The sequence below is a fragment of the Nicotiana sylvestris genome, chromosome 11, assembly GCF_000393655.2.
Source record: "Nicotiana sylvestris chromosome 11, ASM39365v2, whole genome shotgun sequence".
Lineage (NCBI taxonomy): Eukaryota > Viridiplantae > Streptophyta > Magnoliopsida > Solanales > Solanaceae > Nicotiana > Nicotiana sylvestris.
Genome location: NC_091067.1, coordinates 19717487 through 19742160, shown reverse-complemented (window position 1 = coordinate 19742160; position 24674 = coordinate 19717487). Strand labels below are relative to the sequence as shown.

The following is a 24674-nucleotide window of genomic DNA, read 5'->3' as shown; positions in this document are numbered from 1 at the left end:
TATTCAAAAAGGTGTCAACCTTAAGTTGAAATCTAATGAGAAGGAAAGGGTTAGGGCAAAGTGCACAAAGAATGGTTGTCCTTGGCATATCCTTGGTAGCATAGAAGGCAGCACTAGTAACTTTAGGGTGATTACATATTACCCTGTCCATAAATGCTACAAGAAAACAAGGAACAAGATGTGTAACCCACTATGGATTGTAAAAAAATTCAAAGACAGAATAATTAGTGAGCCTCAAATTAAGTCAGATTCAAGCCTTACTTAGGCAATCATATGGCTTGTATATGAGTAAAACTTCCTGTAGAAGAGCAAAAATGATAGTTATGAAGGAGAATATGGGTGATTACAAGAAAAAATTTGCTAGGCTTCATGATTATGCAGAAATGTTAAAGTCTACTAATCCTGGCACTACTATAGTGATAAGGACATCTAAGGATTCAATTCCTGGCAAGAAGTGTTTATGGGCATTTATGTCTGTCTTGAAGCATTAAGATGGTTAGAAGGGTGCAGAAACATAATTGGCTTTGATGGTGCATTCCTAAAGGGGACATGTAAAGGTGAACTGCTTTCCTACATTTTCAAAGATGGAAATAATCAAATGTTCCCTGTGGCTTGGGCAGTAGTTGAAAAGGAATCAAAAGATACATGGTCTTGGTTTATCAGATGTCTCAAGCATGATCAATGAGCAATCAACTAATGTTGCAGGAGGTCCAAAAAGAAAGACCAATGATCCTAGAAGAGGTGGTGCAAATGCAGGGTCTAAGAGACCAAAGACAGCAGGATATGGTGTGTTATTTGATTCAAGTGGCACTATTATACAGAGGATAAATATTTCAACTCAATTACAAAATGGTTTACTACATAATCCCTCACTCACAACCTTTTATTTTTGTGTAATCTGGAACAACTGACAGAGTGGTACACAATCCTTCTACACTCATAAGTGTCACACCTCCTTTTTACCTGCGCCCGTGGGGAGGGGCGTAAAGGGAGTTTTTCCAATTAAAGGACAATCGAAACGGGATTTATTATTGAGAATCATAGTCGCCACTTGGAATATTTATGGTGTCCTAAGTCACCGATTTAGAATCCCAAATCGAGAAAAAGAATGACTCTGTTTAACAGTCCGCGAATCAGAAATCCGAGTAAGAAATTCTGTTAACCCGGGAGAAGGTATTAGGCATTCCCGAGTTCCGTGGTTCTAGCATGATCGTTCAACTGTCGTATTTAGCTTATTTATCTGATTTTATTACATTGATGAACCTATGTGCAAATTTTAACTTTTAACCGCTTTATTATTATTATTTTTAACGAGAATTGCAACATCGTGAAAACGTATCTCGAACCACGTCACATCAATACACCCGTGGTTGTTGACACATCTCGACTCCGTTGAGATTTGGATTTGGGTCACATAAATGTACACCCGAGTTTTGGGAGGTAATGTTATTAAAATACACGCCTAAAGAGTCTAACGTGTTATTATTTTGGGGAAGACCGTGCAATTCGCTAAACGGCCCATCCCGAAGTCTAAGTATTTTTAATATATACATTTATGAGGGTCCCACAGTTTGTGCATTTTATTTGGCGAGGCTCGTCTCATTTTTATTAATTAAAAGGGCAAACTTAAGGCAACTACGATTTTCTACTTTGCGATGGGCCATGGAAAATTCAAACAATGGCACACTTTGATTTCTAAAGGATTTTATTATTCCAAAGTCGTTATAGTCGGGTTACATGAAATGCACCCCCGAAATTTTAGGCATCGTAACCATGTCACGGGAACTATACCAATAATCACAATGATGATTTAACTACGTACATAAAGCAACTACGAGAGTTCAAGGCGTTCTTCTACATTACTTAACCTACAAAGAGGCATACCACGATGATGAACACAAACGACGGACAACAAAACATAGAATTAAACAATCCATTAAATAGACATAGATACCATTCAACAAAACTAAACAAATACATATCTAAATATCATAACAGAATACTACAATTGACAAGTCAAAACTATAAGGAGAAACATTAAAGATTTCTTATTGTTCTAATTCCTCTTTTAGTCTACTGGATCTAAAAAGGGAAAATCAAAATCAGTTGTGAACAACGATTAAAACATAGTATGCAAACAAATTTAGACAAGACATGAGAAAACTCTAGAAAAGGAAATAACAGGGGTGAGAATGCACCTGAAGTAGGTGTTTTGATTTCTCAAAGTGTTCAACTGTTACACGAGCAAAACCGAAATTGTGGCTGCAACGGGAACTCGAACCAGACCGGAACCACGAACAACGACTGACCAACGACGAACTCGAACGGACCTCACCCCGGACAGAACTTCTGGGCGATTTTTGAACGTTTTCAGTTGGGTTTCAGCGTGTGTGTGTGTGTGTGTGTTTTCTGGTCAGTTATGGTGATGAGGGAGGGTCGTTCATGGATTGACATTGCAGGTGGTCGTTTGGACGTGAGGGTGGCGACTAGGTGGTCGCCTGGTATAGTGTTGCTGGTTCGCTGCTGGGTGTGAGAAAGCGGGCTGGGCGACTGGTTGAGCTGAAGAACGGCGAGACAGCAGCTGCGTTTGCTGGGGTCACTGGTTGCTACTGTCGAACGACGAGACAACAGCTGAGTTTCCGGGGGTGGTCGTTTGACGATGGACGCTAGTGGTCGACTGAAGAAGATGGTCGTTTTGTGTGGCTAGTTGGCTATGGAGATGCTGGTTGTTGTTTGGACATGACGACGACGAACGATGGGGGCTGTTTTGGTGAGCGAGATGGTGGTCGTTTGGGCTGGTTCATGTCGTTACTGGTGGAGATGAGGAGATGGGGGCGGGCGGTTTTCTTTTTGGATTCTAGGGTTTTTCTTTAGGGTTTGATTTTAGGAAGATGAAGAAGTAGTCTTCAAAAATGTGTCCAAATTCCTCACATTTTTTGGTCCCTACGGCTGAAGACCTTAAGGGCGTGTTTGGTTCGCATGTTTGGTTGGCTTAAATGTTTTGGAAAACATTTTCCTTATCAATTCATTTTCCTCCAATTGGAGGAAAATGTTTTCCTTATCGAAAGAAGGGAAAACATTTTCCAAAGCTCCTTCTCAACCTTTCCCACCCTCACCAACCCACCCCACCCCCTCCAAAAAAAAGTTTTTTTTTTCAAATTTTAGTTTTTCCGTTACCACCCACCCTACTACCCCTCCATCCCCCTGCAGACCACACAAAAAAAAAAAAATTACCTTAATTTTTTTTTTTGCAATTTCAAATTTCTGTTTTTTTCATTTTTCTGCACCCCCCTTCCCGGAACATTTTTTTTTTTTAATATTTTCAGTTTTAGTTTTTCATCTTCCCCAGCCCCACCCCCACCACTAACCCCCCCTCGAAAAAAAATTAAATATATTTTTCAGTTTTAATTTTATTATTTATCGGTTTAAAGGCTCAAAATTTTACAAGTTCCAAAATTATGAGTTCGGAGGTTTATGTGTTTGGAAGGTTGCGGGTTTAGAAATTATAAAGTTTACGGGTTCGAAATTCCGCGGTTTTGAAAGTTTAGCGGTTCGAAAGTTTATGAAATTTGTGGGTCCTGAAGGTTGTTGGTTTGAAAGTTTATGGCTTCATGTTTATTATATCTAAATTATTGATGAATACTCTTGAGAAGTCATTTTCCTTAACTTGCGTACTAAACACCGGAAAATGAATAAGATTACTACTTGTTTTCCAAGAAAACATTTTCTTGGAAAATATTTTCCGTTATACCAAACACACCCTAAGTGTCTATTTATAGTATTAGGTCTAGGTTTTAGGGTAGTGGGCTTGGGTAGGGGTATTGGGCTTGGGTTGTTATGGGCTAGGTCCGAATTTTGGGCCTAAAAATGGGTCATTTGAACTCAAATGTTATTTTTTCCCCGCAACCGAGAATAAAAACACGATCTTATTTAATTAATCCTACGTAAGTAAAATAATTATTAAAGTGAGACTGACAATTAAAACAAAACTATTTTTGGGTATTTTTCAAGATTAAAATGGCTACAAAACATTAATGAAACTATTTTTTTGTAATTTTCGTAACTATATAAAGATAAAAAAATAAGGTACTATTTTTGTATTTTTTAAATTTATGAGAAATACATAAACTAAAATTTATATATCTTTTTTTTGTAATTTTTTATTTTGTGATGAAATAAAGTAAAAGAGTCAAAATTAGTTGAAATAACTATATTAGACCTAAACTAAATATTTTATGCTAAAAATATAAAAATTTTGGGGAGGGTCAAAAATCACACGTCTACAATAAGTTCTGCTCCTACCAATATTGAACTTAGGTTCAAACCACCTAGACTAAAGTGGAAGGGCCGAATATATATATATATATATATATATATATATATATATATATATATATATATATATATATATATATATATATATATATATATATATATATATATATATATATATATATATATATATATATATATATATATATATATATATATATATATATATATATATATATATATATATATATATATATATATATATATATATATATATATATATATATATATATATATATATATATATATATATATATATATATATTTTGTAAAGCTACTTCATTATGTATGTTTTTGTTGATTGCTATCATTGGTAATATCTTGTAAACCAACTCCCTTATTTTGGATGTTTTATTAACTGCCTATATATAACACAGGCCATTATATTAGTACTTGTTGTTGTAATAGAGCCTTTGTCAATATATTCCATGAACAAATTTTTTCATCAACACAAAATATGTAGCCTAAACCCAGGAAATAAGAAAGCGCACTATTAATCCTAAACAAATAACATAATAGCTAACATTAGAACAACTACAACCACAATTATAATAGCAGCAACTCTGAACTTCGACCTTCCTTGTCTTCTTTGACAATGGCATCGATCACTCTTCTTAACAAGAGCCGCAATAAGTCTTATAGTGTTCTTCCTCAATCGCATGATCAACCCATCTGAAAAAGCCACAACCTTCACCAATCTCATATCTTCGGAAGCCCAGGAACGTCCTTCCAGGATTGGTGGGTGTTCGTGACATTTTAAGATCTGCAGCAACTCCACAATAACACAAAGGTTCCTTCCTCATTGTTGAAGGAGAAGAGGCGGCAATAGCGTGTTTGTTGCAAGAGAAGCAGAAGAAAAGCGACTTTCAAAACAAAAGGAGATTGCAAAAATTGATGGGCAACGAAGAATCACATGAAAATAAAATTCAATTTTTCACTGTTGAAGCTAACAAAGAAAGAAGAAGGCATCAGATTTGCTAAATTTACCTTCTATAATGTTCAACAATAGAGAATAAGGTAGAAAGAAGAAGATGACTGTTAAATAGGCTAAATTATTACCGTTAGGGCTTTTTTTACTGTCTTCACACCCCTTACAGGCGTGTGAATCATGCACTGAAGCCACATATGACACATAGGATAAGCCACCTTGGATAAGCGTTTATTATTCACGTTTTGAATGAGTACAAGTGTTCAATTGGAAAATATCTAAGTTTGGGGACCGACATGACAAAGTGGGGGAAGTACAAGTGACATTTAGGCTATTCTGCCATAGTATAATGATAGAGATATATTTGGACTCAAAGTATAACGATAAGGCTATATTTGGACTCAAAATATAACGAGGGGTATATTTAAACCTTTTCTGATAGGCCAAATGTATATTTGGCCCTTTTCCGAATTATAAATATATACTCTCAAACTTAATAACTCTATCAATTTAATTTAAATAAAGTAGTAGATTGTCGTGTATGTAAAGCGAGTCTAACATGAATTATAGCAACTTCCAACTAATTGCGATTGAAAGTAATTGCATGATTCAATCGTCACAAGGAGTAATGAGTACTCAAAATACATTGACCCAAATTTTTGTGAAAAATTCTAGGGCAACTTATTTGGCCTCCTCCAATTAATTTGCACCCATTTTTCTAAAACTTTTAACTCGTACTTAATTTATGAAAACCTTAGACATTCTTTGCTTCTTTCTTCTTCTTCTCTTTCTTCTTTATTCCATATTATGTCCGAAGTTCATTCAAAAATGTCTGAACTTCAGCTATATGTGCCTGAAGTTTATGAAAACTGTATGAACTTCAATCCACCTTCCAACTTCAGATCAAATTTTTACAATTTCAGACTCCTATATTGATGTTATTCCGTAAATGATAAACTTGTAATTATTTATATACTACGGTTATGACTTCAACGGTGACTCAAAAATTGTGTATATATACGCTTCCCCCTAAGTTTTTTGATCAATTTTAGCTTAAATCAAATCTTCAAAAAGAGAGACAAAAGGACATAATTCATTTCAAGAAAATTAAACATTATATTATTAGATTCAGATCTTTATACTGATATTAATTGCTCAAATATCAGAACCAAAAATGATCCCTAAATAGATTAACCTAAATTCTTGGATCAATCTCTGCCTTAAACCAAATAAAAAAAGATTCAGATTCTACATATTGATGGCGTAAAACAAAATACAATTAAGTCACTTAAAATTTAGTTATATGTAACTTTATTTAATACAACTAATTTATAACCAAAATACTTACTCCTTCCGTTTTAATTAGATGAGCTAGTTTGACTCGGCGCGGAGTTTAAGAAAAAAAGAAGACTTCTGAAACTTGTGATTTTAAAAGCTTAATGCAACGACCCAACCAGTTATTTTGAGCATTTGCACTTCGCTCGGTAGTTCACGGGCATGTGTAACACTGTATGATGTATCATAACTTGTGTGAATTATCGGTTTCGGTTTTTGGGTTATTCGGAATTAATTTGGAAGAATAATTCTCAACTAGGAAGCTTTAAATTGGAAGAGTTGACCAAGTTTGACTTTTTAATGTTTGACTTCGGATTGAAATTTTGATGGTTCCATTAGGTCCGGATGATGATTTTGGATTCGTGCCCGAATTTGCATTTGGATGTTCCTAGAAGAAATCGGCACTAATTGGCGAAAGTTAGAAGCTTGAAGGTTTGGAAAGTTCATAAGTTGACAGAGAATCGGCTTTGAAGATATCAGATATGGATTGTAGTTTCGGGAATTGGAATAGAATTGTAGTTCCGGGTCGATTTACTATGTTTCGGCACGAGTTATGGAAGTTGAAAAATTCAAAGTTCATTAAGTTCGATTTGAGGTGCAATTCGTAATTTTGATGTTGTTATGCGTGATTTGAGGCCTCGGGTAGGTCTGTATTATATTATGAGACTTGTTGGTATACTTGGTCGGGGTTCCGAGTGGCTCGGGTGAGTTTCAAACGAGGTTCGAACCATTTCTCATTCTTATTTTGGTTGCTGGTTTTCTGCTGTTACCAGTTGCTTCTAGCGTTGTTCGCGATCGCGAAGATCTGGCCGTGATTGCGAAAGGTGTTTTGGTCGGTGGAGCTATTTGTTCTTCGTATTCGTGCTTCTAAGGTCACGTTCGCAATGGGTTGAAGATTTTAATCTTCGCGTCCACGTCCATGGATATGTGTTCGCGTAGTATTGAGCGAGGGTTGGTCAATCTATATGGGTGCTTCATCGCGTTCGTAATGAGTTGTCCGTGATCGCGGAATTCTGGTAGTGTGCTTCATCGTGTTTGCAAGGGTTTTGTCGCGAATACGTATTGTAAAGTGTGGCAATGTGAGTTTGTGCTTCGCGAATGCGTGGCTTATACCGCGTTCGCGTAAGGTATCGGGGTTTCAGTCATTTTTATATTTTTGGAGCCAATGAAGCTCGGATTGAGGCGATTCTTGAAATAATTTTCACCATGTAAACTGGGGTAAGTGTTCTCTATTCATTTTTTATTTTATATCGTGAATCTATCTTTATTTTCGGCATTTTGATTGAGGGTTCCAAAAGAGAAATTGAGGGTTTTAGCTTAAAGTTTCATAAAGTGAGTTTTTGAGTTTTGAACATCGATTCAGAGTCGGATTTCAGTGAAACTAGTACGGTTGGACTCATAATTAAATGAGTTATCGGATTTTGTAAGTTTTGTTGGGTTTCGAGGCGCGGGCTCCGATTTTGACTTTTTGGCCGATTTTGGGCTTTTGATTAAAGATTTAAACTTTATCGATTAGGTTTGTTTCCTTTGGTATTATTTGAAGTATTTGAGTTGCTTTTGGCTAATTTTGAGCCATTCGGATGTCGGTATGCACGTGGTGGCATTTTTGGAGTATCGCTTGGCTTGCTCGATATCAGAATTAGCTCGTTCGAGGTAAGTAACACTACTAAACTTGGTGCTGAGAGTATTAAATCCCGAATTGCGTATTATGTGTTTGGTATTGAGGTAACACATATGCTAGGTGACGAGTGTGTGAGCGTGTACCGTGTAAGTTATGACTCTGTTATTTCGTGGTATTGTGTAGTTACCTGATCTTATCTGTAACCATGAAATCTCTACGTACTAAAGTAATTAAGCTGTCAATCATGCTAGAGATCATGTTTAGGCTATATGCTGATACGGTTGGGACCCATAATGGTCATTTGTTGTTGTTGACTTATTGATTTCATTAAAAATTTGTACTAAATCATATTCATTCATTACATACCATACTTCAGTCTCTGTTGTTATTTATTGATACATCATATTATTATTTTCAGGCTAGTTTCATAATATTGTGAGCCCCGTAAGAGAGAGACTAGAGAGATTGATGACTGAGTGAGGCCGAGGGCCTGATTATGGGTGACATCTATGAGATCGAACTGTACGTCGCATCGGGTTTTACTGATTTATGATAGCATTTGGGCTGAAAGAGGCCTTTCGGAGTCTGCACCCCCTCAGTGAATGCAGTTGATTATATATATACATGTGGATCGGGTTGCACGCCGCAACGAGCCTTATGGCTATATATATGTGGATCGGGTTGCACGTCGCAACGAGCCTTATGGCTATATATATATGTGGATCGGGTTGCACACCGCAACGGACCTTATGTCTATATGTAGATCGGTGTACGCTGCAACAGATATTGTATAATGCTTAGAGACTGAGTGTGCTGAGAAGACAGTAAGATTGAGTACTCTGAGAGTGTGAGTACACGAGTTCATCATTGAGATACATTGCATTTGACATGCGTACTTGAGGTACATGCTTAGAGATGCATTTTATTCTGCTACCCGGTTTTGGTGACATTCATGATTTTTCCTGTATCTTGACATGTAGGCATAGAGATGTACTTTACTCACGATATCTGAAAATGAAACATCCTATTTATTGTTAAAAGGATTTTTGGGAAAATCACAGTTTTCAAGCTTACTCATTTTTTTGGCAATTTCGTAAAATATTTGGGTTTTCATTAAGATACCTGAAAAGCATGCCTATTTTCTAGAACTATGAAGGGGCTGAGCATTATATTTCTGAAATACTTCTTATATTACTTGCACTATATTGTTATGAACTGTTGTTGGCTATTGGTGTCAGACTCGATCTTTGTTCCAGCTCGTCACTACTTTCAACCTAAGGTTATGTTTGTTGCTTAGTGAGTACATAGGGTCGGTTGTACTCATATTATACTTCTACACCTTGCGTGCAGATGCTAGATACTGATGCTACTGCGTACAGCGGGAGCTGGATCGGAAGTCGTACCTGCATTCCAGTCACAACTGCCTCTTGTTCTTGGTAGCTTTAGAATTATTAATCTGTTTATGTATTATTCGGACAAATGATGTATTTTTATTTCACACCAACATTATAAATTCTAATCTTAGAAGCTCATGATTTGTACTACCAGTCCTTGGAAAAATTCTTGTATTAAATAGTTGTATTATCATTTCTGCTCTTAATAAGTCTTATTAAATCGAACAGTTGTTAATTGGCTTACCTAACGGGTTGGGTTAGGTGCCATCACGACTAGTTGGATTTTGGGTCATGCCACTTAAGTGGTAAAAACTTTGTGGGTCCATGACATTTTGTGGTTATAAAAGCTTCTCATGAAGGGTAAAATGAGTAAAAAGAAGAGTTTAAAGTTGAATTATTTTCAAATCTAGAAATGTGTCAATTATTTTGGAACAGACTAAAAAGGAAAATAACTTTCTAATTTGAAACGCAGAGAGTAGTAGGTAATATATAAATTACACTGTTAGTGTAAGAAAGTTATTACATCTATCGATATATATAATATGCATTAGTGGAAGCAACCACTAATGTTTGCATTAGGGTATACTGTCTATGTCGCACTCTTTTGAAAAAAGAGAGAGGAGAATACAGATACCTTGTGCACGAGACCGCCAAATCTATTTGGGCCAAAAGTGTTTTTTTTTGTGGCCAAAAGCACTTTTGGCCAAAAATTGAGGTGTTTGGCCAAGCTTTTGGAAGACAAAAAAGTGTTTTTGAGGAGAAACAGAACTAGAAAAAAGTAGCTTCTCTGCAAAAACACTTTTCTAAGGAGCACTTTTAAGAAAAATACACTTAGAAGCAGTTTTCAAAAGTTTGACCAAATACTAATTAGTGCTTAAAAGTGATTTTCAAATTAATTAGCCAAACACAAACTAATTTTCACCACAAAAATATTTAAAAAAATATTTTTGATTTAAAAATACTTCTCAAGACAAACTGATTTTAGAAACTTGGGCTACAAGTTTGGGTAAACTTGTATTTAGAGGTAACGTAAAGAAAGAAAGGGACAATAACAAATCCAAGAAGAGAGCGTCTCAAACGGTCAACAATTCCCAGCAATTAGCCGTCTGAATGCATACGCATGCATTGACTTCATATATTACGTACTGACAGCCCATTTTTTACCTCACTAGCCCCCACCTTCTCAAATATTGGTCTTTTCTTTGATGTTTCTTTTGGAACAAAATTACTACTACTACTAAAAAAAATCTAATCATTTCGTACTTCTCTATATTTCCACAAGTACCTCAGCCGCCTTTATTTCAGGTTTGTTTCTCTTAGTACTTCAACTGCAGACTAATTAATCAGTGTTTATTTAATTTGGTTGTTTGGTTAAGTGGGTGGACAAAGTTAATTACTTACCATTTTTGTGAAAAAAACTGGAGGGTGTTTAGGTTTTTGAGGGTTTCTTGATCTGATTTGTCTATTTGGGTTGTTTGGTGAAGAGGGTAAGACAAAGTTTTAATGCCCATATTGTAAAGATTTCAGCTTTGTGTGAATTGGGTATTTGGGTTTTTGAGGTTTTATTGATCTGGTTTGTCTTGTTTACGTGATTGGTGAATTGGGTATGTGATTGAATCTTCTTCTGTGCTATCTGTGTAGAAGAAGAATTATCTCTTGGAGTTAGCTGTCTTATTTCAGTTTCATTTCTTGATTTGGTAATACAAAGAGAAATAGAGATTCCAATCTGAAACTTTGGAAAGTCTTGGTTTTTGAGGTCTAAGGCTTTCAATTTCTATATGACACAGCTGGATTATTGTTGGAAATTTGAAGTGAGTTGATTATTGAATCTGGATTTCCAGTATTTTAGCTTAAGTTTGAAAGAATCTGGACTATTAGTAGCTTGTTGAGGTAGTTTCCACTTTGGTCCAATCGGAACTGGAAAAAAGAAGTTGACTTTCGCCACGTTGATTGCGGAGATTGATCCTGCCTGATCAATGCTCATCTGAATGCTGAAACTTGTTTCTTATCTACTGCCAAAAGGGACTGGACTCCTTGACTTGACCTGGTAGAGGAAAGGCTTCTGTATTGTTGCTTGTGGTTGCTAAAGAATTTGCAATGGATCCCTTATATTTTGTTTTTTTGAAGTGGGGTGATTATATCATTTTTTACTGAAAATGGCTGTACTTGTGCTGTGTATACTATTGCTGGTGCAGTTCCATCTAATTTCTGCTTCTCCACTGTTGGGACATAAAGAAGCTTGTGGAATTTACCATGTTGACTATTCAGATGAACTGAATCGCCAAGTATTTTATGTCAACGGCATATTAGTAGACAAACTTTTATTCTGCGGCACCCTCAAATTTGATCGTGCAAAACATTGCTTTATCCAAAATTTTGGGTTTCAATATTGTGGATTGGACTTATCGATTGGTATGCACTCGTATATGCTACAATATTGTTTTCAAATGTCTTTCCAACAAATCCTTCTGAGATGTTCTTCATTAGAAACCATTTAATTTCTGTGTATTTTTCCTAATTGCTTCTATTGGATATCGCGGTTTATAATTTTCTATAGTGATATAGTAGAGTCCAAACCATGTTGCAGATGAGTTGCATTTCAAGTCGGGAAGAAAATTTCTACAAAAGGTGGTCAGACAAGGATCCAGTGAACACAATTTTGATGATACAGCAGCACGGAAGCCTAAGGAAAAACGTGCTGATAATTTTTCAGTAACCCCCCAAAAGTTGGTCATGGCGGTACCAGTATTTTTTATTCTTTGCTGCGGCTTAATTTGCCCTTGTTTTCGTGCGAGGAAGAAGGAAACGGATCAATCTGCTCTTGTAAAGGATCCTAATTCAAGTGAGTTAACCTTTTCAATGTTCAATAATTTCGTTTTCAGTTTATAGCTGTTTTCATTCTTCTGAAGATAAATTTAAGGTACTAATAAAAATTTCCAATGACATGAATTTTTTCTATCTACTTATGATCAATTTTGGAATCTCTGCTAGAGCCCTGTTCCCAGTAGTATTAGTAGCGCTCCTGTATTTTCATATTCTTCGATCTCTATTATTTGCTTGTTGTTTCGTTCACTTCGTTTATCTTCTTTCCCTGTTGTTACTATTTGATGCTACTTTTCCTTTTTCGGCTTCTCCTTTTCTCCCCTTTTTCCTTTTCGTTTTTTATCTTCTTCTCCCCTTTCTTCGTTTTTCACCTTTTCTTGAGCCAAGGCTCTATCGGAAACAATCTCTCTACATCACCAGGTAGGGGTAAGATATGCCTACATCTACCCTCCCCAGACCTCACTTATGAGATTATACTGGGTATATTGTTGTTGTTGCTGGAGCCGTGATAGAGGCAGAGCTAGGGAGGCGGAAAGGGGTTCATTTGAACCCCCTTGCCGGAAAATTACATTATTTATACTAGGTCAAAATTATCTTTTATGTATATATGGTATATGTTGAATCCCCTTTTTTTTCATCTATTTATTTTTTTAATATTTTGAATCCCCATAGTTGCTGCTTTGCTGGTTTTGGTGGTTGTTTATAAAGATATTGCATTGCCTTTGCAGTGGACTCTGGTTCCTCCATGGAGATGAATTTTGTTCCTGAAAAGGCACCCGGCAGTCCGCTACGAGTGCCAGCTAGTCCACTTCGAGTGCCGCCTAGTCCCTCTAGATTTAGCATGTCTCCAAAACTCAATCGAATTGGCTCCATTCACCTCAACGTGAATCAGGCTCTCAGAGCTACCCAAAATTTCTCTCCGTCCCAAAAAATTGGAGAGGGAGGGTTTGGAACGGTATACAAAGCTCAACTACCGGATGGTCAAGTAGTTGCCATTAAACGTGCGAAGAAGGTAAGATACCATTTAGTCAACTGATCTTGAATCTGCAAATCTTGTATATGTCACGATAATTTGATGATTTATCATAAAAACCGTGAAAAAGGAAGCTATTCACTAAACGTCGAAGTTGCATTAACTGATACAGCATGAAAAGGCAAAATAAATTTCGTACTTCCCTTCCACTGATTTCTACAATTTAAGGGAATGAGTTAATAGAATTTACTTGCATTTTTAAGTTAAGTGAAAGCCTCTCAGCATATGCACTGCCCAATCAGGAAACCCTCATATTCGTTTCCTTTCTGCAATTTACCTTCATAAATTATGAGGGTGTTTTCTTGTCTAGTCATTTGAAACTGCGCAATTATAAATAAAACAATGATGAAGAAATTCGAATACCAACACATGCGTTTAAGGAAGTAAAAAGACAGCTCTTTTTTTTCTCTTGATGACCGAGAAATCCATCCAGAGCCAACCCTTTCGGGCCAACCACAACCTTCATAACTCGGGGATGATGCCCCCCCCCCCCCAAACCCCAAACCCGTCGCACCCTTCTCCACTTAAATACCAAAGGTAGTTTGCGCCAACCTAAGCCACAAGTCCCTCAACCTTTGCCAATTCAGTTAACCCTAGGGGGCATAAAGACAGCTCTTTTCCACGGAAAGGAGAGTTGCTTAAGTAAGCAGAATGTTGGACCATAATGCACCTTCTACGAATACTCTATAGATGATAATTACCAATTTAGAAATCAGAAGTGGGACAACAATTCATGATTTTAGTTTCAAGCTCAATTACTAGGTTAAGTGCTAGTTATCACCTACTAGATTACAAACATAAGATAGTTTCTCTAATATGAAGAATCTTGTTGGTCATAGAATAATTCTTTCACAACAAAGTAATTCATGATTTAGGTTTTCTGAAGATAATTTGCTTGTTTGACTTTTATGCTTTCTCTGTTTTCTTATTTGACTTCCTTACTCTGTTTTAGGCAAAGAACTCACACATTTGAAGTTATGTCACTAGTTTTTATCTATGATTGTATCTTTTGATTGGACTAATATTATTGTAGAAGGCATAGCTTCTGAAATTCTGAACTAACGTAGTAATTTCTTTACCCTTTTCGATTTTTTCTTTCCGTGTGAAAGAGGAGGAAAGGAAGGAAAAAGTTAGTTCGGCCAAATTTACATAGCTTATTCAGAAGAAAGATCTAAGTTGCAAAAGGAGAACAATAGAGACACGAGGTTGTGACACGTGCAAGTTAACTTAGGAACTGAGACATGAACTCTGATTTTGGGACAAGGGAAGGAGATCGAATTTTGAGAGAGAAAGGGACTTACTATAACCTCTCCAAAATGGCCATTCAAACCAAAACCTTATCCGTGCAGCAAAGAATGACTGAGGGGAAGGGGGCAGTTAGCTGGCTGCTTCTCTACAGTGTACTTTGCTTCCTCATGTTAAGAACCAATTGTCTATGGAATTAACTCAATGAGATGTTGAAAATTTGAGGAGTTAGAAGGGTTTTTTTGAGAAATATTTCCTTCTCTTGCTCTCCATTTTCTCCCTTTTTTAATCTTTTCTTTTTGGAGTGGTTTGGGTTGGGGGTGCAGAGGACGTGGCCTTGTTGGCGGAAGTGGAAGCACTGTTGATACATGTATATATTCAACCTGAATGTGACATTATGAGCCGTTTGGACGACATTAAAGTTGATGTTGAAATTGAAAAAACGCTTGTGGATGCTGAAATCTGAGTAGTTGTAGTTTTTAAAAAGATTTTTGGAAATTGAAGACTTGTAGGTGGACATCTTAGATTTGAAGAACTTCGCTTGAAATACACTTCCAACCACAGCTTTTCAAACTTGAACTAGAAAATTTCTTTTTCCCAAATAAAAAATTCAAATAAACACCAAATTCAAAAATATTATTTGCAAGTGAATTTAAGAAGTCCACAAACAAAAACCACATAAATTATAGTCGGGGTTACTCATGGTTGATAGGTTGGGTTCTAGCTATCTTTTCATGTAGTTTATTTCTTGAACTTTGACGTGTAACCCCTTCTGTAGGAATGAAAGATTGGCTTTTCTTTCTTGTTCCTTTTATTTTTAGCTCTCTCTCTCTATATATATAATATATATATCTGATTTTATCTGTATGAGAAAAGAATTAAATCATTCTAATATCTGAATTTTTTGCAGGAGCATTTTGATTCTTTGAGCAATGAATTTAGAAGTGAAGTTGAGCTTTTGGCAAAAATTGAGCACCGTAACCTAGTTAGGCTTCTTGGTTATGTTGATAGGGGAAATGAACGCCTCATCATTACGGAGTATGTGCCTAATGGTACACTAAGAGAACATCTAGATGGTATACCATTTATAAACTTGGTGCACTGATCACAACTTCCATTATGGTAAAAATGTGGAGAGCAATAACTTTGAGTTTTTTTGGCAGGTGGACGTGGGAAAATCTTAGATTTCAATCAGCGACTTGAAATTGCAATTGATATTGCTCATGGTCTAACTTACCTCCATCTATATGCTGGTATGCTACTGTCCAGCGCTTGTAATTCTCTTCTCTAAATATAGTTTCTGAGCCATATAATTTATCCAGTAGCTCCTATGTTGAGGTTCAAGTTTCAATAATCCATTCTTGTAAACCAGGATTCAATGTTACGATCAGATTTGGCGATGTATAACGTTTTGGTCCTTGGTCTATTTTGATCTGCCCGTGATCATTTGGATTTGACGCAATCCTATTTTTGTTTGCCACAGAGAAGCAAATTATCCATAGAGATGTGAAGTCATCAAATATTCTCCTGACAGAGAGCATGCGTGCCAAAGTTGCGGATTTTGGATTTGCACGACTTGGAGACTCAGACTCTGATAAAACACACGTTTCAACCAAAGTGAAAGGCACCGTTGGTTACCTTGATCCTGAGTACATGAAAACATATCAACTCACGCCAAAAAGTGATGTCTACTCATTTGGGGTATTGTTATTAGAAGTTTTAACGGGCCGTCGTCCTGTAGAGCTTAAAAGACCTCCTGATCAGAGGGTGACACTTAGATGGGTAAGCTCTTTACTCATTTTTTCCTCTTAAATTTGGTTAAATCTTGGATTATTGGCTCTACCAATAGTAAGGGTGGAGCTAGAGCTTCTTTTACGGGTTCGGCCAAAGTCAGTTGAAGCTTCTTTTACGGGTTTGGCCGAACGTAGTAGCTTTGGTCTAAACCATGTATTTTTGTACACATTATTAATTTAGAACCCAATAACTAAAATTCCGATCCCATAAGCTTCGAATTCTGGCTCCACCTCTAAGTCCATCGTCTATGTTAAAAGTTAATTAACGGCAGGATTAGCGTTATTTCTATTAGATGTGCTGATTGTGTTTACTATGTCTGTTGCTTTCTCCAGTACTTAGATAACGAAAACATGTAGTTTTTCAAACAATAACAGAAACTAATCCGTATATTAACTTATCGAGTACAAATATAATATGTATGTGCAGGCTTTTAGGAAATACAATGAAGGATGCATGTTGGAAATGTTGGACCCTCAAATGAAGGAATCCGTGAGCGGGGAGATACTGGTGAAAATGTTTGGTTTGGCTATCCAGTGTGCAGCACCTACACGAAAAGATCGCCCGGATATGAAGATTGTTGGGGAGCAGCTTTGGGCAATTAGAATGGATTATTTGAGGAATGGAAGAAGACAGTAATAACTGCAAATATACTGTTGTGACTAATACCAAGTTTATTCCCTAGAAAGGATAATCTTCCACTTATTGTTTGTATATGTGAGCAGTTAAGGTACTTTTCTTGATATTGATTCACTGATCTCTGGTGTGCTCAAAGTATATTGTATTTTGTATTTGTCGATCCCATTAGTCGTCTATCTTCATCGAAGAATATTGAGTGACTAACAGGTAGATAATAGGCCTGCCTCTCTCCCCTTCTCCACAAATTATCAAACTTTTGTTAATTGTTTTCAATTGTACTCTTAATATTGAAGAAGTAATTAATCGCTCTTTTTAATACTGCTCGATTTTCAAAAGTATTTAATAGGCGTAACTTAATAAACTATGGTGTGTTTGGTACGAAGGAAAATATTTTTCAATTTTTTCATGTTTGGTTGGCTTAAATGTTTAGGAAAATATTTTCCTTATGAATTCATTTTCCTTCAAATGTAGGAAAATGTTTCCTTATCAAGAAAAGAAAAAACATTTTCAAAAACTTCTTCTCCACCCTCACCAATCCACCCCACCCCCTCTCCAAAAAAGGCTTCTTTTTTTCAAATTTTAGTTTTTTCGTTACCATCCACCCTACTACCCCTCCACCCCATCCCGCAAAAGAATTATTTTTTTTACCTTTTTCTTTTTGTAATTTCAAATTTCTGTTTTTTCGTTTTTCTGCACCACCCACCTCACCACCCACCCCTCGTCCCTCCCCATGAAAAAAATATTTTTTAAATATATTTTTCAGTTTTAGTTTTTTTTATTTATCGGTTTAAAGGTTCAAAATTTTACAAGTTCCAAAGTTATGAGTTCGGAGGTTTATGTGTTTGAAAGTTTACGGGTTCGAAATTCCTCGGTTTCGAAAGTTAAGTTGTTCGAAAGTTTATGAAATTTGTGGGTTCTGCAAGGGGGTTCATCCGAACCCCCTTCGCTGAAAAATTACACTGTATATATAAGGCAAAATCTGTTTTTTACCTTTATATATTAAGTTTTGAACCCCCTTAACACAATCCAAAAGTGTAGTTTAGTGGTCAAGGGGGTTCAAAATCTACATAAGGTCATGAGTTCAATTCCCACTAGCTACAAAAAATTTTTTTGAACCCCCTTCGTGGAGATCCTGCCTCCGCCACTGGTTCTGAAGGTTGTTGGTTTGAAAGTTTATGGCTTCATGTTTATTATATCAAAATTTTTTATGAATACTCTTGAGAAGTCATTTGCCTTAATTTGCATACCAAACACCGAAAAATGAATAAGATTACTACTTATTTTCCAAAAAAATATTTTCCACGAAAATTATTTTCCGTTATACCAAACAAACCCTATATCATTATTTTCTTGATGGACGTAAAGAAAGCTAACTGACAGTTAAAATGAGTATTACATAGTTGGGTTTGCAATTACTCCCTCCGGTTCACTGATTACACCAGTTTAAGTCAACTCCCTTACTTGTCCTTTGTGGGATTTTTTTATTTTGTAGTTTGAGTAACAGAGAGCAGATAATTTCACAGTAATATAAATTTATTCCAAATGACAATCTATAGCTTCTCATTACCTTTCTTTTTAATATTTGATTTTGTGCTCTATACTATTATTTCTAGATTTCTAGTTCGACCTTACTTTTCTAGTTACATAAAGTAAGACGAGAAATGAATGAAATAAGTCATGCAATAAAAATCGGATAGGAACAAATACTACACTTGATCTTAGCCAAAAGAAAGTAACGAGGAAAATTTAGAACTAAAATTGGTGGGATGCGCCAGGCCAAGGCAATAGTGCAACACCAAAGCGACGCTTGAAGACCCCAATAGCAAGCTATCGTGATGGACCTTGCCCCTTAAAAAATTGAGTTAATATCATATGAGTCGATGACCCACATATCAGATATTAAACTGATAAGAACAGATACTACACTTGATCTTAGCCAAAAGGCCGAGAAAGGTATGCTTTTCAATCTTATGCTCTTGCTCTTTTATATTCCATTCCTTACATAGGAGCTCTCCTGTCCAGTCAGTGTGGGACTTGAAGAGCTTTTATGCTTCTTTCAACTAACTAACTATACATTAGAGATTCCAGATTTCTAGTTTTATAATATTGTTTCAGTTGCATTTAATTGATGAGTGAAAATAACTAATGCAATCAAGAAACATAAAGTTATTGTTTTATTTGTTAATTTATTTAATTTTTATAAATCCATTTTATCTTAGCTATGATTTAGTATATTATATGGAGCAAATACCAACCAGTAACACAATTTGTAAGCAAGTATCTTGATAGTAGAGTTATTAAACATATATAATGCACCTACAAAAATCACGAACAAACTTTTTTTCTTGAAAGTAGTATACTTTGAAAGTTCGGGTTGCTTATTTAGTCTGTTGTGTCTTAATATAAGCATTACTCTTCTTTTTATGTCATATTGAAGTTTATTTTTATATGGCCAAATACATTGGCGGCCCCTTAAAGCATTACTCCGTTTCATTTGAACACTTCAACCATATCTTAAATATGTCATTTAAACACAATTTGATGATGTGGCATAGTGCGTGTATTACGCTATTTTTCCGAGCGCGAGAGATCATTATTTCTATTTTTCATTTTTTTTTACTTTCTTTATCCTCCTATTCTTTGGCAAGCAGAACACGAACGAGGTCGCAGGAGAAGTCAGAAATCCGGCGAGGTCCAAAGAGGCGACAAGCAACAGTAATATGTTATCAAGGTTTTAACATTTACACATCAACCACGAAATCAATAATAGACAGAACACAAACGAATCTCCGATACCCCAATGATGGAACATCAGAAATGGCGATAAATATCGCTGATTTTAATAGTAGCCGCCGAAATATTAAATGTCCGGTCACTTCTTTCAGTTCTGCTTTTTTATCAGTTAAAACAACAACGAAATAGAATAATAGAGATGAAGGAGGAAAGAAAATGAGCAATGGCCGGTGGTTGCTAGAATCGCCAGATCCTTTTTTGTTTCTTCCCTTTTTTCTCAACTCAGATTTTTTCTTCTCCGGTTAGCTAAAAGAAGGGATTTTCAACCCAAAAAAGAAAGAAAAAAAATTGACATAAATTTCTCCCTTCCTCAGATCTGAAAATCCAAAAACGGTAGGCAGATGAAGACGGAAGGAGGGGGGAGGGGGTACCTGTGTTTTTTCGCATTGATTTTGTTCAATTTGGGCGGCTGGAACTCAATTTCCGGCTAATTGAAGTTCACCGGAGTTCTGCAGAATGTCGGAGCTGACGCTTTTAATGGTGGGATGGTCTAAAATTTGTGGAAAGTTAGATTTGAAGGTGGAGAACAATCTTTATTATTTGGAATTTCTTGATTTGGCCCAGAATTGAGCTGGAAAGAAATGGCTAGAAATGATTTTTCTGGCGATGAGTGATAGTTGGGGAAGATGACAACGAGTGAATCCACGTGTCCTCGTCTTATTTGTCACTCTTTGTGTTTGGCCGCCTCCAAATTTTGTGTCTAAATGACACAATAAAGACCTAGTTAAAGTGTTCAACTAAAACAGATTTAAGATGGAGTGTCTAAGTGAAAAGTGAAGGCAACTTTTAGGGGTCGCCGATGTATTTGGCCTTTTTATAACAAACCATACATTCTAGTAAAAGACAAAGATGGTTTGGCACTCCAAGTCAGCTTTCTTTCATTCGGGCTTTCTTTCTATGTTTTTGCTTCGGTCTTTCTTTCTTCTATGTTTGCGCGAGTCAATTATGTGTGGCGCAAAGGACGAAGTCGTCACTTACTTCAATATTGCAGGGTAACTTAGCTCTTGCTCTTGCAAATTGCCAATCCTCTAAAAGAACTTTAAAATTGTGTAAAATATCTTATTATTTAATTGATTATATTAATCTTCTTAAGTATTAATGAAACAACATATTTCTTCAATGTATTATCCTAATTTTTTTCTTCTAAATTTTTCGATTTAATGAGTCATAATAAGTAAAAACGTAAGACCAAAATAAAACTCCAGCAAAAGAAGAAATTTAGGACTAGAATTGGTGGGGTGCGCCAGACCAAGGTAGTAGTGCAACACCAAGGCGATGCTTGAAGGTCCCGATAGCAAGCTATCGTGATGGACAAGCCCCTTAAAAAATTAGTTAATATCGTGTGAGTTGATGACTCACATATCAGCTATTAAACTGATAAGAACAGATACTACACTTGATCTTAGCCAAAAGGCCGAGAAAGGTATGCTTTTCTATGTTTCGCTTGGACCCTTTTATATCCAACTTTGTACATAGGAGCTTTGCTATATAGTCGATGTGAGACTAGAAGAGCTTCTATAGATCCACGAAGAGATAAGATTCCTTACTTAAATAGGCCAAATGAGAGTGGAGACAAAAAGTTTGAACAAACAAAAAAAAGAGATATATTAAAAAAAATTTCTCTTTTCAACCTCTTTCTTTCTTGGCAACAAATTGATTGGCCTTCTCCACTGTAAAACTGAGAAATTTAGAATGATTTGAGATCATCAGTGTAAAGAATAGCAAAAGAAGAGTATTATTCAGAGACCTTCTGCTAGCCCAAGATCATGAACTAAGATTGGAGGATTCAACTAAAGAAGAGGAAGCTTGAAAAGAGAAGAGAGATTTTTGAAAGGAGAAGTTTGTTTTGAAGAAGACTTTCTTGATTTTTTGCTTGATTACAAATGAACAAGACACCCCATATTTATACTGGCCTATGGATGATTCTAGATAATGTACAAAGAAGATTCTAGCAACCTTATCTTCTAACAATACTCTAGAATATCTAGATATGTCTTATCTTCCCACAACATTCTAGAACATCTAGATATGTCTACTAGATAAATATCAAGGAGACTACACTAGGACATTCTAGAGAATTCTATATTTTTCCAAAAAATTAACTTTATTGTTTTCACATTCCCCTTAAAATAATTTTTTGGAAACTACTCCAAGCTTGTCATAGAAGAACTCGAACGAAGCTTTAGCAAGTGACTTGGTAAAGATATCAGCGATATTCTCCTGACTTCGCACTTCCAAAGTATTGATAGTTCCATTAAGAACCTTTTCCCGAATAAAGTGATGTTCCACCTCAATGTGTATAGTTCTTGCATGGAATACTGGATTGTTTGCAAGCTTGATGGCACTTTGATTATCTCCATAGATCACATTTGCTTTGATATAGGTAGATGCAAGTCTTTGTAGCCATACACATTCTTGAGCAGTGAGAGTAGCTGCTTTATACTCCGCCTCCGTGGTTGACAAGGAAACTGAGTCTTGCTTTTTGCTACACCAAGAAACACTTGTTTCACCACAGAGAAAAATATAGCCCGATGTTGATCTTCGGTCATCCAAATCACTACCAAAATCAACATCCGTATAACCACCTAACACCAAATTATTCTTCTTCTGGAAGAACAGGACCATGTTTGATGTTGAGTTGATATACTTTAGAATCCTCTTTGCAGCTTCTAAGTGAGGCTTTCTTGGACTTTCCATAAATCTGCTGGTATATCTCACTGAGAACGCAATGTCCGACCTTGTAATAGTCAAATACAAGAGACTTCCAACAAGAGCTCGAAAAGGCTTGGGATGTGAAAGAAGTGAGCCTTCGTCCCGCCTTAACCTTATGCTTATCTCAAGAGGAGTAGAACGTGTTTTGCTTTTCTTCAATCCAAACCTGTCAACAAATTTCTTGGCATATCCTTCTTGAGTGACAAAGATCCCTTTGTTCATGTTTGTCACTTCTAAGCCAAGAAAATGGTGTAGCTCTCCCAACTTCTTGATGTCAAATCTTATAGAAAGCTCATCTTGAGGCCTAGCAACTTCATCTTCATTGTTTCCTGTTATTATCATATCATCCACGTACAAAAGAACAACCATATGCAAGTCTCCTTATTTTTTAACAAATAAGCTAGGATCTGATTGTGATGCATCATAGCCACAAAAATGTAGATACTGAGCAATTTTTCCATACCATGCTTGTGTAGCTTGCTTGAGGCCATAAAGGGCCTTCTTAAGTTTGCAGACATGATCAGGATGTAAGTGAGAGACATACCCAGGTGGTTGCTCCATATAAATATCTTTGTCAAGCTCTCCATATAAGAAAGCATTCTTCACGTCAAGGTGTCATAACTTCCAATTATGCGAGGCTGCTAAGGCTAGCACAACTCGGACAGAGATCATCTTAGCCACCGGACTGAAGGTTTCTTCATAATCTTCACCATACTTTTAAGAAACTAGCCTTGATTTATATCTATCTATGTTGCCATCTGCTCTTCTTTTGATTTTATAAACCCATTTACAAGAAATGGGTTGTACATCCTTCGGCTTTGGTACAAGGCTCCAAGTTTGATTTTTCATCAGAGCCTCCATTTTATCATCCATAGCAAGCTCCCATTCTTTGAATCCTTTAGCTTCATCAAATGAGGAAGGTTCTTCATCATCAATTGATCCTACAAAGAACCAGGAACACGTACTGTCACGACCCGGATTTTCCACCCTCGGGAGTCGTGATGGTGCCTACTAATGTGAGCTAGACAAGCCAATTATTGAACAGATTACCTTTATCTATTTCTATACCCTTTTAGCATTTATAAAGCAATAATGTGAAAAACAACAGAAATTTCATTAAGCGGAAGAAATGTAGTAAAATATCTGAAATATGAATCTAATACAACTATTTAAGCCTTAATCACCCAGAATTAGTGTCATAGTACCATAGACGATCTAAGAGTGCTAAATACAAAGTCTGAAAATAAAGATACACTATTTCCGAATCAAAGAAACGAAAAAAGAAATAAAGAATAGAGGAGACGCTAGGGCCTGCGGACGCCTGCAGGTCTACCTTAGATCTCCGCGTGGACTGAAGGTAGCCACCCAAATACTATGTCCAAGAGCTGCTCCAGGATCTACAAATAGTACAGAGTGTAGTATCAGCACAACCGACCCCACGTGCTGGTAAGTGCCTAGCCTAACCTCGGCGAAGTAGTGACGAGGCTAGGACCAGACTACCAAATGCACCTGTGCATTTATATAATATACATCGGAAAATAAAACAGAAATAAACAAGTAAAGATGGGAGGGGGGTACATGCTGCGAGGGTGTATCAATATCAATAGTAAATCGAGAGTAACGACATAAGGACAGCTTAGAATTCACGGCAAAATAATAAGAAACTTATATCCAATCTATAAACACTTTGTATCAACAATTGTTGCGGCGCGCGACCCGATCCCAATATATAACAACACTATTGCGACGTGCAACGCGATCCATATCATTTATCACTGTTGCAGGTATTGTTGTGGCGTGCAACCCGATCCACATATAATATTGTTGAGGTGTGCAACCCGATCCACATATATAATCAACAACAATCATAACAAGAGTCCCGATAAGGGATCAATAAAGAACTACACTATCCCGATTAGGGAATCGATAGTATCAGTAAATACATACCGGCAAGGGAGAAACAACTATAACCAAACTTGTTCCAACATCTAACTACCTCAGCTAACACCAATACTCAATCATAAGTAA

General features: G+C 36.3%; 1 protein-coding gene and 2 non-coding genes across 3 annotated transcripts; 1 reads left to right on the top strand and 2 right to left on the bottom strand.

Annotated features, from left to right (window-relative positions):
- Positions 1–314: 314 nt before the first annotated feature.
- On the top strand, positions 315–17293 carry LOC104248520 (calmodulin-binding receptor-like cytoplasmic kinase 3). Its single transcript, XM_009804787.2, has 10 exons — positions 315–447; positions 664–786; positions 10824–10915; positions 11806–12022; positions 12198–12452; positions 13162–13445; positions 15622–15787; positions 15875–15964; positions 16195–16493; positions 16932–17293. The coding sequence occupies exons 1-10, from the start codon at positions 315–317 to the stop codon at positions 17139–17141; spliced, it is 1869 nt and encodes a 622-aa protein (XP_009803089.2). The 3' UTR covers positions 17142–17293.
- A 1609-nt stretch (positions 17294–18902) lies between these two features.
- Positions 18903–19098, bottom strand: LOC138882527 (U2 spliceosomal RNA). The gene has a single exon (XR_011404123.1). It is a non-coding gene; the product is annotated as a U2 spliceosomal RNA (small nuclear RNA).
- Positions 19099–21167: 2069 nt separating this feature from the next.
- On the bottom strand, positions 21168–21361 carry LOC138882529 (U2 spliceosomal RNA). The gene has a single exon (XR_011404125.1). It is a non-coding gene; the product is annotated as a U2 spliceosomal RNA (small nuclear RNA).
- Between the last annotated feature and the right edge of the window lie 3313 nt (positions 21362–24674).

Excerpts from the sequence above, each read along its gene's own strand:
- LOC104248520 (XM_009804787.2), top strand. The coding sequence starts at position 315 with ATGATAGTTATGAAGGAGAATATGGGTGATTACAAGAAAAAATTTGCT. Across the intron at positions 12,453-13,161 it reads TGTAAAGGATCCTAATTCAA|TGGACTCTGGTTCCTCCATG; the intron begins GTGAGTTAACCT and ends TTGCCTTTGCAG. Across the intron at positions 16,494-16,931 it reads AGAGGGTGACACTTAGATGG|GCTTTTAGGAAATACAATGA; the intron begins GTAAGCTCTTTA and ends ATGTATGTGCAG.